Genomic DNA, 18,600 nt, shown 5'->3' with positions numbered 1-18,600 from the left:
AATAGATTGCAGGGTCACTGAGTACTGAACTCTGTGGCAGGGACCATGTACCAGGGCCTACCCTGGCTGGAGTACTGCAGTGAAGAGGCCCAGTACCAGGACAGCCAGGGCTACCCAGAGAAGCCTGGGCTCAAAAACAACACAAAACAACAACAAAACAAACCACTGTATTTAAAACTAGTTAGGTAGAAAATTTTCCATTCAGTTAATGAAAAACAAGCAGGTACTTCTTACATAATGAAGTAAAATGATAATTTACACATGAATCCCATGTTATCTCACCTGCAGCTCTAAACGATAACAAATGCATACGAAAAATGCATGGAGAGAAGAGCTGAAAGTAATAATATGTTTACTACGTAGTCAAGTTAGAAATCACAATGGAAAGGGGCTGGAGGGATGGCTCAGCAGTTATGAGCGTCTATGCTCTTTGCAGAGGACCTGGGTTTGGTTCCTGGCACCTGAAGTGGCTGTAGCCAGCCAGAGCATGACAACCACGGCTCTGGCAGGCCTTGGCCTTCTGCTACTCCTTCTGTCTTGCTAAAAACTGTTAGATTGTCTTCCTAAAGCTAGCCACTGTAGCCATCATTTGCTACTCTATTAAGGGCTCTTCTTTTTTCTACCCTTCTCCACCCCTTTCTTCTTCCCTTCCAACCCCTCAACGCTAGATAAGAAAGAAAAAAGGATAGAGATGAAGAAAAGAGATCCCTGAATAAAGTCAGAGGTTGGAAAGGGGGCAGAATTATGGTTAGACTACTTCCTGCTGATTAGGGGCCTTGAACTCCTTGGGGCAAGTCTGATCTTCACCGTCAGGATATCTAACTTCTTGTTGTTTCTCTTCTTTGTCTGCAACTACTTAATAGTGACCAGCAACAACCAATAACCAACCAACAACCCACATAGCTTCTCAGGGGCCCTAGAATTTATATAAAAGTTCCCCAAATTCCAACCATCACACAATCGCAGAAACTACGCCCCTACTAGAGCATGAGGCAAATCATAGACAGCTGCTGCAAAGTAGCTCCATATCTCCACACTTGGGATTAAAGCAAAAACATATTCTCATAATATCTCTGTGTTTTTAAAAGAAACCAAAATTCCAGAATTCTCACTACAAGCCACCAAGATCTATTTCCTTATTTGGCCACTTCCTCCCCGAGTCTGACTACTTAAGTACTGAAATCTAGCAATCAAAAGCCCCCTTTGGCCACTCTAATTAACCAATCCAATAAAAATTGAACACCTCATCCTAACAGAGTTCCCTTTTTACCTTTATAAGCTGCCATCTGCCTAAGGACCATGTCTCCTCTCTATGCACAGGCAGTCCTCTGTCCTCCAAGACAAATATTCCTCTCCCCACTCTCTTGTTCCCTTCTCCTTCTCCCTTGTCCTCTATTTTCTGTTTTTGTCTCTTATTTCCTGACCCCCTGTACCCACGGGGCAAATAAATCTCCTTTGTGCTGAGACTTGGGTTTGGGGTCTCTTGTGCAGAACACCAGTCTGTTCAGCACCCACATCAGGTAGCTCCCATCCCACCTGTGCTCCAGTTCATAAGATTCCACACCCTCTCTGTCCTCTAGGGTTATCTCCACACGTGTGGTATACATACACACAGGTCTACTTGGCACACTACGCTTCTAAATAAGCAGTGTGGCATACCAAGTCAGAACACTGAGTTCTGAAGAAGCGTGGGTAGGTAGCTGGCATATGGACCAGGCTGCATTCTCCACATCTCCTTTAATGTGCTTCCACACAGAGACCCTGGTGGTCTGAGCTCTCAGTACTCCAGTCTGAGGCAATGTGCTAACCAATCACAGCCTATAGGTTTCCACTTTATCATGTGCAATAAAGTAGATGCTGTTCCTTAAAACCCTCTCTGGAGTGGTTTATCTCTGTGCCCTTCACTGACAACCCACTCCCATTGCTGTCTTGTTGGGGGCTGCCCTGGGGCCAACAACACAAACACTCAGGCATACACAACAGACACATATAATTAAGAGCACACACTGTTCTTCTACAGGACCTGAATCCAACTCCTAGTATCCACATCAGACAGCTCACAACTGCCTGCTCACAACTCCAGCTCCAGGGGATCTGCACACACAAACACATATGTATATCCAAAATTAAAAATAAAATAATCTTGCTGGGTGTGGTGGCACATGCCTTTAATTCCAGGACTTGGAGGCAGAAAGCAGGCAGATTGTATGAGACCAGGTGGCTTGGTCTACATAGCAAGTTCCAGGCCAGCCAAGGCTACACAATGAAACCCCGCCTCTGAAACAAACGTACAAACAAACACAAACCAAAACCAAGCAACCAGCCGCCACCACCACTACCACCAACAAAGTAAAAGAACAAACCAATAAAACTTTCCAGCCACTGAACTATTTTATAACTACCAACCTTTGAAAAGACAGCAAGCACATTTTGAGATAAATGACAGGGGGTAGATGAAAGCAGGTAGAGCGAATGACATTAGTCAACCATACTGTTCCATTTCAGAGACAGGAAAGAAACCGATAGTAAAGGTGTACCCTTCAAAGGTTACTTCCTCCAGGAAGAGCCACCCACGCCACAGGAGTCTGGCCTGTATGCTTGTTTCCCAAGCCTGTGTTCATACGCATCGAATGACGCAAAGGTTTTGCGAGGATTGTTATCTTACCTGCGTAGGAAATGGTCAGAAGCTTGCTTCTCTCAAGAGGGGGCGCCCAGGAAGACCACATGGCATGCATAGCCGGAAACGTAACACCCTGGGGGTGGATATTGCTGATGAAATACAAGGCAGCTTCAAAAATCAGACAGAAAAGGTGAAGGGGGCTGACCTAGCTTTATGGGTGAGGTGTGTGGTGTGGGCAGAAGGGAGGGCGAAAGATGAGAGCATCGCAGTACAAGCAAGGTTTAAATTCTATGCAGGAATACAGTGGCCATCCGTGACAGCAACAGAACAACAGATACGATGTTAAACAGCCACAGTCAGGAAAGCATACCGCAAGAATAGTTCTGCAGAAAGATACAGTAACTGCATCAGAAGCAACAGACTACAAATAAATATATTTTATTTAGGTAAGAAAAAAAAAATACAACTTTGGGAACAGAGGGGCTGATAGTATTTTCTGTTTTATGACCAGGAAGGAATTCGTCTTTAATAGTATTCTGTGAAGACTGGTATTTGGATATGAATGGAATAAGAACATGCAAAATACTAACAAAACTTTAATCTGCGCTTACTGACTATAAAAAAAAAAAATTAAGACCAGCCAGGCAGGGGTGGCGCATCCCTTTATTCTCAGCACTGAGGAGGCAGAGGTGCGTCTCCGTGAATTGAAGCCAGCCTTGTCTACAGAGCAAGTTCTAGGACACCCAGGGCTACACAGAGAAAATATGCCTTGAAAAAAAAAAAAAAAAAAGAAAGAAGAGAAAAACATAGAATCTGGGGCTGGGTGTGGTAGCATATGCCTTTAGTCCCAACTCTCAGGAAGCAGAAGCAGGCGGATCTCTGAGTTCGAGGGCCAGCCTGGTCTACCAAGTCAGTTCTATGACGGTCAGAGCTACAGAGAGAGGAGACCCTGTTTCAAAACCAAAAATAAAATTTAAGATAAAATCAGAACCTGGAATTCTCCAAAGCCTTCCAGCAAATCTCAGCACGCATAAGCTGTGCACCATTCCTGTGACTGAGGGTGGGCAGGTCCTTAAGTGTCAAATATTCAAGGGATGAAACCCAGGCCTAGGGATTAGGATTTACACAGGAGGGAAGAGGACAGAAAGAGTAAGAAGTAAAGAATCAGAAGTAAAACAAGAACCAAGATCTTTACCTCTCCGAGTCCTTCCAGCGCTCTAAGCGAGACAAGGGCCACCACGCCTAAGTCTGCGGCCAAGGGTGTGAACAGGGTGAAGACAGCAGTGCCCAGGACGCCAAAGCCCAGCAGCAGCTTCCCCCCGATTCTGCTGGCCATGTACCCCCCCGGGATCTGTGTGATGATGTAGCCGTAGAAAAAAGAGCCAAGAATCCACCCTTGAGTTTCTGCATCCCACCGGTACTTTTTACCCTGTTTAAAAAAAAAAAAAGTAGAAAGAAAAACAATGCTTCCAACTTTGAGTTTCTGAACTCCTGTTCTGGATTGCATGGCATGCAGGCTGTGCTGGTCGCTTTGTTTTTTAACTTGACATAGGCTAGGGTCATCTGGGAAGAGGGAACCTTGATGAAGAAAATGCCACCATCAGGCTGGCCTAGAGGTAAGTCTGTATGGCGTTCTCTTGACTGCTGATTGATGTGGGATGGATGGCCCAGGCTACTGTGGTCCTGGGGTATAAAACACAAGCTGAGTAGGTTACGGCGGGGGTGGGGTGGCGGGGGTGGTGGTGGATTTCAGCAAGCAGTGTTCCCTGTCTCTGCCTCAGTTCCTGCCTGCAGCTTGCTGTGCTGACTTCCCTTTGTGATGGAGTGTAAGCTGTAAGATGAAACAGAGTCTTTCCTCCCCAGGTTGCTTTTGGTTGCGGTATTTCAGCACAGAAACCTAAGTAAGACAAGCTTTCTGGAAGGTAGGTGCGTCACCGTGACACGCAGTTTCCAGAAGTGAGGGGCGAGGGGACAAAGAACTGAAATCATGAACTTTTAACAGGTGTGCTAGTCCATGACACCAGACTAGAGGAAGCTTCAAAAGGGAGCCACAGGCTTGGGCTGCGCTGTGGTCCATGCCTTTCCTGCCAGCACTCGGGAGGCGGTAGATGTTTCTCTGTACTGTGTCTGGTCTACACAGTGAGTTCCAGGACAGCCAAGGATACAAAAGAAACTCTGTTTCCAAAAACCCAAAACCGAAAACATTTTAAACAGCTGGCAGGGGGGCACACCCCTTTATCCCAGCACTTAGGAGGCAGAGGCAGGCAGATCTCTGAGTTCAAGCCCAATCTGGTCTCCAGAGTGAGTTCTAGGGCAGAGCGAGAAACTCCGCTCAAGACACCAACATAAATAAATAAATAAATAAATAAATAAACAATCCAATTTTCTGATGTGCCAATGAAGTTTCTTCAAATTCTTCCCAGGAAATGGAAAAACAATTTTCCCAACAGATTAATGTGGGAAGTACAAACTGTAATTTTAAGTTAACTGTTCAGCTCCCAAGAAAAGAAAAAAAGCTAATGGCAGATTTTTTTCATTACTTTCACTTGCAAGTATTAGTATTAATCAAATTTTTGTCTAAAGAAAGCACTTACCGTGTGATTGTAGTGTACCTTTACAGGGGCAGAATGATCTGCACACTCCTTGGAAGTTCTATTGTCCATCCGAGTTATATTTGAATCTACCATGTCCACTAATGCAACACTCAGGTTCACCCGTAATGAATAAAGAACAAAGAAACCAAAGAAAGCCAAAATCGCTAGGTTGTAACGAGCGGAGCAGCATACTGGAGCTGAAATCAAGATTGAGAGAAAACCTTAAATTATATGGTCTCTAAATCATGAAAGGAACAACTTTAAACAATTTATTTATTTGACTAATTATTTTTCTTTTTCGAGGCAGGGCTTCTCTGTGTAGCACTGGCTGTCCTGGAACTCACCTTGTAGACCAGGCTACCTCCGGAATGCTGGAATTAAAGGTGTGTGCCACCATGCCTGGAAGATTTATTTATTTATTTATTTTGTCTTAAGTATGAGTAGGAACTGGAATTATGTACCAGATATCAGCAGCCACGTGGATGCTGGGAACTGAACCCAGGTCCTTTGCAAGAGAACTAAGTGCTCTGAAACTGCGGGGCCATTGCTCCAGCCCTGACATATGAAGTACCAATCAGTACTTTTTTGAATAGCCTACACTTAAGCATATCTACACAGGTTTGCCCAAAGATAATTTATTCCCTTTTACCCAGTTTCAGTAAAACTTTAACATGCCATATTTACAATAGGTTTGAGTGGGTAAGTCCAATCTCAAATTTGGGCAATTAAAATGTCTTACTTTAAATAACTCGGAGAAGTGGGTAGGTTTGAGTAAATTTAAAGGGGGAAATTAATAGTCCTTGATTAAATGCTAGACATGGGAGTAAAAGGGAAGGATGAGCAGTTAACAACCCTCTTGCTCTAAACTACATTGTTTCTCTTGCTTGAAATATTGTTATTACATATCATTTTTTAAATTTGCACTAACTATGTATGGTTCTCTTGTTTGTACTATCATTATTCCATGCCATTTCTTCTTTCTTTCTTTCTTTCTTTCTTTCTTTCTTTCTTTCTTTCTTTCTTTCTTTCTTTCTTTCTTTCTTTTTTCCTTCCTTCCTTCCTTCCTTCCTTCCTTCCTTCCTTCCTTCCTTCCTTCCTTCCTTCCTTCCTTCCTTCCTTTCTTTCTTTCTTTCTTTTTTTCCCTGAGACATGGGTTTCTTTGTGTAGCCTTGTCTGTCCTGGACTCGATTTATAGACCAGGCTGGCCTTGAACTAACAGAGACAGGCCTGTCTCTGCCTTCTTGAGTGCTGGATAGGCGTTTGCCACTGTGCCTAGCCCAGTTTTTATACAGGTATTTGTATTGTATGCTATTAGTTTTTCCTCAGATGATGCTGGATTTGGATGTTTGTTTGTTTCTTTTCTTTTTTTCTTCTTGAGACAAGATTTCTCTGTGTAGCCTTGGCTATCCTGGAACTTCCTCTGTAGACTGGGCTGGCCTCAGACTCAGAGATCTGCCTGCCTCTGCCTCCTGAGTGCTGGGATTAAGGGCGTGTGCCACCCAACTACTTTATCATCCTTTTTTTTTAATCTCAAAAAATTTTTTTTATAGTTCCCTTCTTTTATTGGCCATTGTTCGTTTCTCCTCAGGTCATGGCTGATGTGGCTCATAAACCATTTTATCATGTGAATGAGATGTGGGTGTCAGATAAAAGAAAGGTGTAGAAAGAGTCGGCAAGATGGCCCAGTGGGTGAGGCACTTGCTTGTTTGGTTACTGAAACCAAAATGGTGAGAACTGGCTTCTGAAAGTTGTCCTCTGATTTCCCACCCCCAACACGAAACAAATAAATGCTTGAAAAAGGCGAGCAAGGGGCTGCAGAGATGGCTCAGTGGTTAGGAGCACTGACTGTTCTAGAAGGACTGGGTTTGCTGAGCAGTGCCCACACAGAGGTTCCTAGGAGTCTGAAACTGCAGAGACTCCAATGCCCTCTTGGGCCCTCAGGTCACTGTATGCATATAGTGAACAGACATACATGCAGGCAAAACTCATACACATGAAAATAAATTAACAAATAATAAAGAAATTTAAAACATGAGCTGGGTGCTGCACACCTGTAATCCAGCACTCTGGGAGGCAGAGGCAGGTGGATCTCTGTGAGTCTGAGGCCAGCCTGGTCTACAAAGCAGGTCCAGGACAGCTAAGGCTACACAGAGAAACCCTGTCTCAAAAAAAAAAAATTTTTTTTAAGGTGAGCAAAATATTTCAAAATATTGATGACAATCCTTAAAAAAAAAAATCATAGGTCAGGTAACTTACCTTTCTAAGGTCCCATCAATAATCAGAAAATAAAATACATGGCTACAAAGTTTTAAAAGTTATACTAAAAATAAATTGATACCAGGTTTATGAAAATGGGTGCGACTGTAAATCCATTTAGCCAGAGATATTTTTAGAAAGTAAAATGTGCCTGTGAATCGGGATATTCTTTGAAACTGATCCAAGATAAAATAAGCTTGCACGGCAGAGCGAGCCGGCCCACTGGATACCCACCACACTGAGTTCAAAGCAAGATCAAGCTTGCATAACGAACAAAGCACTCATCAAAAGCAGACACCAGCTCCTAAAATGTGCTTCATAAACACAGACTGTGCAGTGGGCACAACGGAGAACTACAGACTGGCCCTTAGCTCTGCTCTGGCCACCTGTGTTTACAGAGCTACTTAGATGAGAAAAATGAAAATAGATGAAATAACAACCTTCTCATTCTCAAGGTTTTCAGTTCTGAAACGGGAGCACCATCTGTGCGTGGTGGGTCTCTGCTCCATTTGTAAGGTACATGCGACATCTCCCATGAGCATGGGGTCTACTGACTGAGAAAGGTCTAGGGAGAAAGGGTCTGAGATGAACAGACCCTTTCTGTGGGAGGGAATCGGGTGTGGCCCTGCACGTAGCCCAGGTTGTTAACGCATCCCACCCCAGCCTCCTGGGCAGGAAACAGGTATCCATCTCTCCGGATGAACAGATAACCCTGCGGGTTTAATATTCCTGGTTTCCCTTATCTGTGAGCACTAGGACCTCGTGCCCTCTGCATCTCCCCATTTCTAAGTTTTTAAGGAAAATACAGTGGCTGTAGCAGAGGCCAAGGCTGAATGCACTGCCTCTGTGACTCGTCTAATTAATACAGGAATGCATAAGAGAATTTTAAGGATAGTTAACAGAGGACCAAAGGAGAAAGCCACATTAACCAGGATGGCCACTCAAAGGTTACTCGAGAGATTATGCCTCTTTATTCAAATCACTGACTTGATCATCAACAGTATGAGAAAAATCTGACACATCAAAGCAACACATACCAGGAAACTGTTGGCAACCAAGATTATGTCTGAGCAATGGACAATGTATAGTGGCACTATTTTGTAAAACTGTGGCACTCAAATCACCCATCTCTTGATTAATTTCTGCTAAGATTTTTGCTGTAATACTAGTAGTTTTACTAATCACATAGGCCATCTTTGAGATGGCCTCACTTTGTACATCAGTAACCATTCCTGAGACTGGCAATAAAAAAGCCTAAAAAACAATCCCTAGTATACAACAGCATACTGTCTCCTAATATGAAAAGGTATTTGGGTTCTGCATCAACAAGCTGAGAATGGACATGTAGCAGCATTATTTTTGGGTCAGTTGTATTTTATCCTTGTTGTTTCCCTAGAGTCTGGGCTTGATGAGTTAAAGTCTTGATGTTTTCACAAGTTTTTGGCTTACTCTTCCTCTGGATGGGTTTTTCACCTATCATTAGATGATTCATTTGTCTCCTGGTCTCCAGGATGCTGTCCTGTTTGGATACAGCAAAGTGGGAGCCATCTGAGACTTCGTTCATTTTCTGGAAAGACATAAGCATAACCTCGACCTGAAGGTAGAAGAACAATGGGCTCATTGATATGCATGCATATCAATATATATTTATATATATGCATGCCAGGCATGGCGGTGCACACCTTTAATCCCAGTGCTTGGGAGGCAGAGGTGGATTTCTGAGTTCGAGGCCAGCCTGTTTACAAGGTGAGTTCCAGGAGAGCCAGGGCTATACATAAAGAAACCCTGTCTTGGAAAAGAAAGAAAGAAAATATACATACATACATACATACACTTTAGGCTGTGTCTCCTTTAGTACAAAAAGCTTTTGGGCAGCAGAAAAAGCATTATCTTTTAAAATGAAGTTAGCATAGCTAAATGAAGCATAGTACGTGGGGATTTGGGTCAATATAGCAAATTTTTAAATTTTGGTATTTGATGGGGTCATTCTACAACAGCTTACCACTATAGATTGTAAGGGTTTTAGTAACATGATTAATATTCTAGAGATTGCAAAAATTCTTTCAAGTGTTTGCTGATAGAAGCAGAACCATTATAATTTTTTAGCTGCAAAGGGTCCGAGAAGGAAAAAATGTATAAGAGGTTATTTGACCAAGCCAAGTCCCACTTGTGGCCTAACAGTATTTTCCTGGAGCAGCCAGTGCCCTGTGCCTCCCCTGGGGCTGTGCTGTGCGGCTGACTAGTTGTATTGTGTACACTCATGTACACATTCCTATAGTGTGCTGTGCACGCCTGTGGTGCATTCCAGCAGAGATCTCTATATACCTGACAGCAGAGAAGAGCCCAGACACAGACAGCTGTAGTTTCAAATGTCACACACTCGGCGCGAGCTACGCACCAGACACTTGAAACACTTGTGTAAAATAACACCTTCAGTGGAGGACAGGCCCCTGTGAGCCTCCTCTGACTTCCTCCCCTGCCTGGGTGTGATCACTGTCGGAACAAGGGCGAGCAGAACACTAAAAATAAGCAAAATCCACTTCATCAGCAATGCTCTTGAAGTTTTAGAGATTTAAACCTAAACTTAAGATTTGGAATAGTTTCTATTTATTTACTTATTTATTTTTCTCTTCTTGGAGACAGGACCTCTCTGTGCAGCCCTAGCTGTCCTGGAACTCACGTTATAGATGTGGCTGGTCTCGAACTTAGAGACTCACCTATTGCTGGCATCAGAGGAACGTATCATAATGTCCCGGCCTATGGGGATCCTTAAAATCTAAGCCAAGTTAAAAATTTGAGCTTAAGAAGACTCCCCTACTAGGTAACAGGATATTCAGATATAGCTCAGCACCAGTCACAGAAAATCCCGAAGAAGGTGGCAATTCGGTAAAGAAGTATACATCCAACTGATACCATGATGAAATAAAACTGTGAACGACATCAAAGCAAAACAGTTTCACGGAGGAAGAACTTGCTGGAAGCTTCAGTTTTTTTACTACATTTTGCAGATAGTCTGATGTGCCGGATCCTCGGGTCATACAAAAAAAAATTAATCTTAGGTGAAAACTTCAAATAATCTAAGGCCTGTTGGCTGCTCTTTTGTTTAAATTCTTCCAGCCTCCAAGGGAGTTTGAAAAACATGCAATTATGTTTGAATTTCTTGGCCACCATATTATACAGAACACTTTTAAAACTTTATTCCAATTTACTATTTTACTTCTGAAATCCATCCCAAGCCTGTGTACACTGTTATTTATTTATGAAGGTTTATTTATTATGTATACTGTGTTCTGCCTGCAGGTATGCTGCAGGCCAGAAGAGGGCATCAGATCTCACTATAGACGGTTGTGAACCACCATGTGGTTTCAGGGAATTGAACTCAGGACCTTTGGAAGAACAGCCAGTGCTCTTAACCTCTGAGCCATCTCTCCAGCCCCTATTATAAAAAAACAAATGAAATTTTAATAATCGTAAATCGTAAACCCCCAAGGTAGGCGGGTTCCTGTTCTCAGTGCATTTCTACCTTTTATGTACTAATTTACATATGAAGTCAGTTAAATTATTCAGTGGCTGAGAAACATCTAATAAGAGCTGACTGATTACAAGGTCAGAGTTGAGCTGTTCAACCAGGGGTTGTACCATCTTTTTTGTGGAGCATTTGGAATTGGCGTGTAAAACTCATACTCCTTGCCCTTTAGAAGGGCCATCTGGAACCAGGTGGTGGTGGTGCACATCTGTGATCCCAGCACTCAGGAGACAGAGGCAGGCAGATCTCTGTGAGTTCAAGGCCAGCTTGGTCTACAGACCTTCAGAGTGAGACCCTGTCTTGAGAAAAACAACAAAACAAAACCCCAAACGCTCTAAGCTCTGGGAGAGCCTAGACCTACGAGCTCATGCTGCTGCAGCGGAGGCCTGCCCGCCAGTCCTTGAAACTCAGGTGTTGCCACTCCGGGATTGGTCAGACCCAGGCAGCAGGAAGGGTGGTAGGGCCAGAGGACTTTCCAATTAGATGGCTCAGGACGATGAGCCCCAAAAGCACAGAGACTGACGGTCTGGAAAGCCTGAGCGGCTTTCTCCGTCTATCTGTTTCTCTTTCTCTCTCTCTTAAGTAATCCTCCCGAGAGGGTCCAAGCAATACATTACTGAACTCTAGCTTGCAAAATAATTGACAGAAATTTTATCTCCCTTTAGTTCCATATGCTTCTGATACTTAACATCAATAGTTACTTGGCTGGGAAACCAAGGGTTAAATTTTACAGTTATTTGTAGTGTTGCAGAGCTCTTGCTTTTAATATTTTTCCCTCTGGGTCTATCTATTTATTTATATTTTTTATGTGCATTGCTGTTTTGCTAGCATATAAGTCTATATGAAGGTGCTGGATCCCCTGAAACTGGAGTTACAGACAGTTGTAACGTGGGTGCCACGTGGGTGCTGGGAAATGAACCTCGGTCTTCTGGGAGAGCAGCCAGTGCTCGTAACCACTGACCCATCTTTCCAGCCCCCAACTCTGGTTCATAACAACTGTTGATAATTGTACAATGTTCTTTGTCTCAGAAGACTGATTAGAACCCATGATTATTTCTGCTCTCTTACTTAAGAGTGTGAATCCTTAGGCAAGAGGGTGGAATTCCTGCCTTCTGCTTCTATTTAAAGAAAAATTTTCTTACCTTCTCCGATGGCCAAGCCCCTCATGTTGGGTGCCGATTGTAGGTGTCTCTGAAAACACCAGGGCCAGCAGAGTGCCGATAGGAGTGAGGCAAGAAGAAAATCTGGCTCGCTAGAACTCAGTAGCAGGTGTTGTTTCAAAACCGAAGCAGTTTATTTAAGGCGTATTTATTTAAGTACAGCACGATTTTGGAAACGTTTCCTGGTGACAATTAAGTCAATCACACATACACAACAACGCTTATCACTACAGCCAAGCTCTCTGCAAGTTCCTCGTGACCTCTTCTAGAAAGATGGGTTCTATAGATTCAGAAACAAGGCTCAAGACAAAGGCCTAGGGAGGAAGGGTCTGAGATAAATGTAATAGTCTAGGGAAGTAAGGCGTGGCCTGGCCCTACAGATAGCACCAGTCACTAGGTTATCTACATCCAGTCCCAGCCTTCTGGGTAGGAAATAGGTTATCCATCACTCCGGTGGAAGAGATAACCCTGTGTGTTTAACGTTCCTGGTTTCCCTAGTTCCTTCTACAACTATTCACTCTATACTCCCATAATCCCACCTCCACACCTTAGAAAGCGTTTTTTTTTTTTTTTGGGGGGGGGGGTGAAGGGGTATCAAAGAGACGGTTTCTCTTTGTAGCCGTGGCTATCCTGTGACCCACTCTGTAGATCGGGCTGGTCTCAGAACTCAGAGATCTTCTTGCCTTTGCCTCCCAAGTGCTGGGATTAAAAGTGTGCGCCACCACTGCCTGGTTCTGAGAAAGCTTTTCTGATGAAATAAAGTGCTACATACCTCTGCAAGGGAGAAAGGAGGCCCACTAATCTTGGGAGATAGGCCAGGGAAGGTCTTTTTGGAAGAGGGGTATTTAGCTGAGGCTTCCTTAATGAGAACTTGCCAGGCAGCTGTGGGGGTGGGGTGGCGTGTACAGCCAAGGAAGCAAAAGAAGCAGGATGCACAAAGGCATGAGAACGAGGCAAGGGGAGGGCTTTGGCCCTTCCACCTGAGCCAAGGTCCTAAACCGAGTCTAAGAACTAATACTCCTGAGTGGGCAGAGGGCACTGGGCTTGCTAACAAATAGCTAACTAACGTCACTGAGGGCTTCCTGTGTTGGGCTTGTATTATAGATATTCTAAAGAAGAACTGGGCCCCGCAGAACAGACTCAGCACTCATTAACTTCAGAAACTGAAGCGCTATCATTGCCTTCTATTGGAGTTCTCAGGATCCTGGAACTCCAGCTCCTATGTTTAAGAACTGTGACTATTTCTCCTTGGTGGGAAATTAAGTTACTCGGGACACGAGGCTCCTAGTGGAACAGACAGAACCACCAAGAAGGTGGACATCCACACAAAACTGAAGCGATCAGCCTGCTGTATGTCTGCAGTGGAGGCAGCTGGCGTCAAGACGGATGGGATGACAAGGCACACGGAAAGGGAATCAAGACGACAACGTACCAAACGTTGATTCTAACCCAAGAAGAAAGCAAAAGGGGCCGGATGGAGGTGCCAGTGGACACCGAATGCTCGCTTAGCATGTACTCGGGGGGCGGAGGCAGAATAAAGTCACCCTCAGATACATAGCAGTTAGAGGCCAGCTTGGGTTACAAGAGACCCTGTCTCAAAGAAAGGGTGTTGGATCCCCTAGAGCTGGAGTCACAGATGGTTGTAAGCTTCGGCGTGGGCGCTGAGAACTGAACTCAGGTCCTCTGGAAAAGCTGCCTGTGTTCTAACTGCTGAGCCATCTCTCCAGTCCCCAAATAAACTATGCTAAAAAGAAAACAAAACCAAAACAAATCACCAAAACAAAAACAAAATCCCAACAAAATAGTCTAAACAATCAGTAAGTATTCAGAGTAGGGTAGTTACCCACCAAAGTAGGAAGGATGCCTATCTGCTTATGATGGTTAAAGCAGTTAGGAAAGAATCCTTTGGTAATGTCAACAAAAGACATACCCACAGAAGACTGTTCAACAGAGACACAGATTTCCAGCTCAAGTCTTTCTCACACCAGTATCCTTAGCTGTGCGCAAGCCGATCTGTCCTTTAGTTTTCTGTAGTTTTTAGGATGCTTCGTTACAAAAGGGTAGCGAAATCCAGTAAAGATCCAGTAAAGACACACACTTTTCTTTTGGGGGATGGTGGGTAGGGAGACCAGAACCTTGCCAAGGGCTGTGCCACTGAGCCACATCCCCGGTCAGGGAAGATGCTCTCTCAAGTACCATCCCTGAGACCTTTGGCACATTATTAGAGTGCCAGAGATATCTTATCTTGAGAAGAATTAGTTTCCTAACTTAAATTGTAGTCTGATAAACGGGTGGAAAAATGGAAATGTCTGCAATATTTTCGGTCTCTTACAACACAAAGTCAAGATATTCGCGGGATTACGCAACCGTCCTCCAAACACACAACAGCTGTAAAGTTTCTGTGATTCTGTTTTTTGTCTCTTCTCCTTGACCGAGGAGCTGCCAGGTCACAAGGGTGCAGGCAGGCATAAGCGGAAACCTGGCAGCCTCTGGAGACGGGCCAACGGGCACTTCAGCTCTTTGCTCATTGACTCGTAGGGTACCCCCGGCACCCGAATTGCTGCAGCCCCGCCAGCTCCAAAGGCAGCTCTGGCTCGTCCCACCGGGCTGCACCTGCTACCTGTCCCCGGATCCCGCAGCCTCGAGGCGCCCACGGCCGGGAACCACCCGCCCGCCCGGAACGCGGGTCCCACGGCTCACCCGCTTCGACCTGCCGGGCGCTCGGCAGGAGCGGGGTGCTGTCCGAGCTCTCCTCCTCATCGTTCACCGCGGCACCCCGGAGCAGGGGCCTCATGACGCCCCGGAGAGCAGATGCGCTGATGTTGTTGCTCAGCCAACAGAACTCTGGGGAGGACGGGCCCCCGGCCGCGCTGGCCGGGCGGGGCAGGCATTGCTCCGCCCCTTGCGTCCCCTAGGCCCCGCCCATCTCTGGCCGAGCGTTTCTAAGGCGCCATCTTAGCTTTGGGCAACTCCGGCGTGGGCGGGGCTGGCTTGGACGTCGAGCATGCGTGGTGTGTGGTGCGGCAGGGGCGGTGCGGGGTCCAGGCCTTGGTACCCAGAGCAAAAGCCGTGCAGATCGCTCCTAGCGGGACTGGGGTCAGCCTGGAGGCGGTGGCAGGATTGCATCTTGTAGTGATGGAGAGCTGGGGAGGAGGTCAGGGAGTACTTGACCTCCGGAGGTCGGCAGTAGAGTTCCCAACTATCAGCAGTCTTTGTTCGTTTTTATGACAGCGTATGGATTTTGAGGTGGAAAAGCAGCAAAAGAAAGCATGTTCTGTCCGATGAAACTGCCTGTTTCACAGGTGAACCCTAGTTGAGGCAGCTGTTTTTTTTTTTTTTTTTTTTTTTTAGGACGGTGTTGCGGATTGAACCCAGGGCCTCCCGCATGCTAGACCCACGCTGGTACCACTGACCTCTAGCCCCCGGTGGCAGGCCACGTGATATATGAGCTTAGGGGTTTTTGCTCTGTAAATCTAATTTAGACAGGTTTTTCCTACTGCTGACTCCAAGAAAGAGGAACTAGGAAAACGCCTCAGTCAGCCTTGGTGGGGCCACTGGGCCTCTGAGTAATAAAGTCCATATCTGCAGACGGATGGAAAAGACAAAATCGATGCCCTTGGAGAATTCCAGGCAGACCGAGGAAGAGCAGAGGCTTTCGAGCCAGCACTTCAGTAAGGCAACCGAGGCCCCAACAAAAACGTCTAAAGACGTCCCTAACTCTCGGGCAAGTAAGTGCTGGGCAAGTTTTTAAAACAACCGTACTTTGTGGATTGCAAACTGACAGTTGTACAGTTAGGTCCTTGAGTACGCACGTACCCACCCGGCAAATTCTGCTAAAATGTACGTTCAAACAGTAATTCTGGTGTGGTTAATTTGATGTGTCAGTTTGCTTGTCCACATGGGTGGGTTTCAAGCAATCTGAAGGTTGGTTAGAACAAAAAGACCAGCCTCCCTATCTCATGCCCTCATTCCCCCCCCCCGCCCCCCTCCACTGAGCATAGGGCAGGAGAAGGGCTCCTCCTGACTTGGTTTTTCATTAACAGGAGCCCTCCGCTTTCGAGGCTTTCTAGCAACGCTGCTGCCCTATAAGAACCAATAGGTTTGGTATCTCCTCTCCCTTGTCGGCTCTTTTTCTCTGAGAAAAAGACTGCCAGTTCTCTCCTTTTTGGCCAGCACAGAGAATCAGATTCCAATAGCCTTGAAAGGTTTCAAATTAGAGCAGCACTGTGTCCTTACTTATACTTTTTACTTGAGAAGGTTCAGGTTACGGACAAGCTGCAAAGTCAATACACAGAGTTTGAGGGAGGATAGGCAGGCAGGGTTTAAAGGGACATGGGAAAGGAGCCCCTCACTCCCAAGTCTGGGTGAAATCTCCTGCCAGCTGAGTGACGATGTAAACCCTGGGACATTTCTAGGATTCTGACCAGAAACCCCGCTTATGATCCACGGTTTTACCGTATCAGACTACAATACTATCCATGACACCTCGACAGGGACAGGCACTCTGTCATTTACTGAAGAAGAGAGGAGGGAGGGGTTCTTTTTTGGTTTCATTGTGTATTCCTGGTCAGCTGTCCTGGAACTCACTCTGTTAGACTAGGCTCTGGACTTGAACTCACAGTGTCACCACTGCCGGGGGGAAAGGGGGGGCGCGGGGGGGGTTTCTTAGCAAGACAGTTCTTAACTGTCTCACTTAGCTTTGAGGTACCCACACCTACTCTTCTTCTTCTTTGGTGCATCTTATCCTTTTCCCAAGCACGGCTCGTTCTTCCTCACAGCAATGCTTAAATGTAAGTTAAAGTCGTTTCGTAATGAACGTCAGCCCTGCTTCACACTGGCCACCCTGAAATTCCTTTCTGCGGTGAAGTACTCAAGATCCTAGGTTTATCTGAGCAGAAGACCGAGAACTCAGGATGGTATTGTACTCGTTAATTTACACTCTAAGGAATTACTCGTTCTGCTGATTAGATTATCACATAACTGGGTTACTTATTTCATTGCTCAGATCAATACAGTTTTGGTAGTTGGAAGCTCTCTTAGTTGGCTGTGAGGCTATTACTTGTTCCTATTGATAAGATAGCTTTTTGTTTGTTTGTTTGTACGCAGAGTCTCTGGCTGGCTTGGTAGTCATGATGTCCTTAAACTTGAGCAGAAATTGACCTGCCTCAGTCTTTCCAGTGCTGGGATTATCGGTTTATATTGTTGTGACTTGTGAGCAATACTTTTTTCTTTATGGTACAGTAGGATGTTCAGGCTTTTTCTTTTTCTTTTCTTTTCTTTTTTGCAAGCTCCTGATTAAACTGACTTCTCAGAATGTAGCATTGCATGTGGGCGGCATCTGTGGAAACATCTTTTTTAACAGGCCACACTGTGAAAAGGTCATAGATACTGTGAGTTCCGTATAAGCTAATGGACAGCAGCTTAGTTCCTTTGTTAGATTCCTCTTACATCCTCTCTGATTCTGCCATTTTCCCCCAGGGTGAATGGCGTAGGAACTGAGTTTATTTCTCCCTGCTGTGGTTGATTCTGGCCCAAAGGAAGTACTTTGTAGTTCCATTTTTAGTTTATTTGTTTTAAAATGTTTGCAAGAGGCAAAAAACAAACAAACAAAACCCCCAAACAAATAAAAAACAAAAAAACAAAACCCCAAGGTCTCATGTAACCCACTCTGACCTAACTTTGTATGTAACCAAAGATGACTTGAAAAGTCTTAGCCGGGCATGGTGGCACATGCCTGTAATCCCAGCATTTGGGAGGCAGAGGCAGGTGGATCTCTGTGAATTTGAGGCCAGCCTGGTCTACAAAATGAGTCCAGGACAGCCAAGGCTACATAAAGAAACCCTGTCTTTAAAACAACAAACAAGCAAAAACAAAGAAGAAAGAAAAGTCTTATTGTCTCTCCTTCACTACTAGAATGTAGAATGGCTTACAGGCATGCATTGCCATACCCTACAGCTTTCCTGTCTTTTTTTTTTTTTTTTTTTCAAAGACAGGGTCTCTCTATTTAGCACTGGCTGTCCTGGACTCACTCTGTAGACCAGGCTGGCCTAGAACTCACAGAGATTCACCTGCCTCTGCCTCCCAGAGTGGTGGGATTTCAGGCGGTGTAGTGTAAGGGTTTAATTTTTTGAGATAGTGCCTTATGTAGCCCAGGATGGCCTCAAACTTATAATCGTCCTCCTTTTGCCTCTCGAGTGCTAGGGTTACAGGCACGAGCCAACACACACATCATGTGTGTGTATGTGTATCATATAAAATATATAACACACACACACATATGTTGTGATTAAAGCCACACACCACCACCATTCTGCACTAGTCCTACATCCTCAGATGTTTAGTTATTCACATTTGTGAATTGACCTTGAGGAGTTTATGGGCATAAAGCTTTTGTTCTCTCTCTCTTGATACCAGGGTCTCAGTTTGTAGCTCTGGTTGGCCTCT

The 18,600-nt window shown here is 45.0% G+C and overlaps 1 protein-coding gene across 1 annotated transcript in view; it reads right to left on the bottom strand.

Annotated features, from left to right (window-relative positions):
• Slc17a5 (solute carrier family 17 member 5) overlaps positions 1-15,044 on the bottom strand; it is a 39,732-nt gene extending 24,688 nt beyond the window's left edge. Inside the window, exons 1-4 of the mRNA XM_021656487.2 lie at positions 14,857-15,044; positions 5,215-5,411; positions 3,816-4,049; positions 2,666-2,753 (exon numbers count right to left, since the gene is read on the bottom strand). Coding sequence (XP_021512162.1) covers positions 2,666-2,753; positions 3,816-4,049; positions 5,215-5,411; positions 14,857-14,950 — 613 coding nt within the window. The 5' untranslated portion in view covers positions 14,951-15,044. The remainder of the gene's footprint in view (positions 1-2,665; positions 2,754-3,815; positions 4,050-5,214; positions 5,412-14,856) is intronic.
• Positions 15,045-18,600: the final 3,556 nt, after the last annotated feature.

The sequence above is a fragment of the Meriones unguiculatus genome, chromosome 6 (assembly GCF_030254825.1).
Source record: "Meriones unguiculatus strain TT.TT164.6M chromosome 6, Bangor_MerUng_6.1, whole genome shotgun sequence".
Lineage (NCBI taxonomy): Eukaryota > Metazoa > Chordata > Mammalia > Rodentia > Muridae > Meriones > Meriones unguiculatus.
This window is presented reverse-complemented; position numbering and strand designations above follow the sequence as displayed.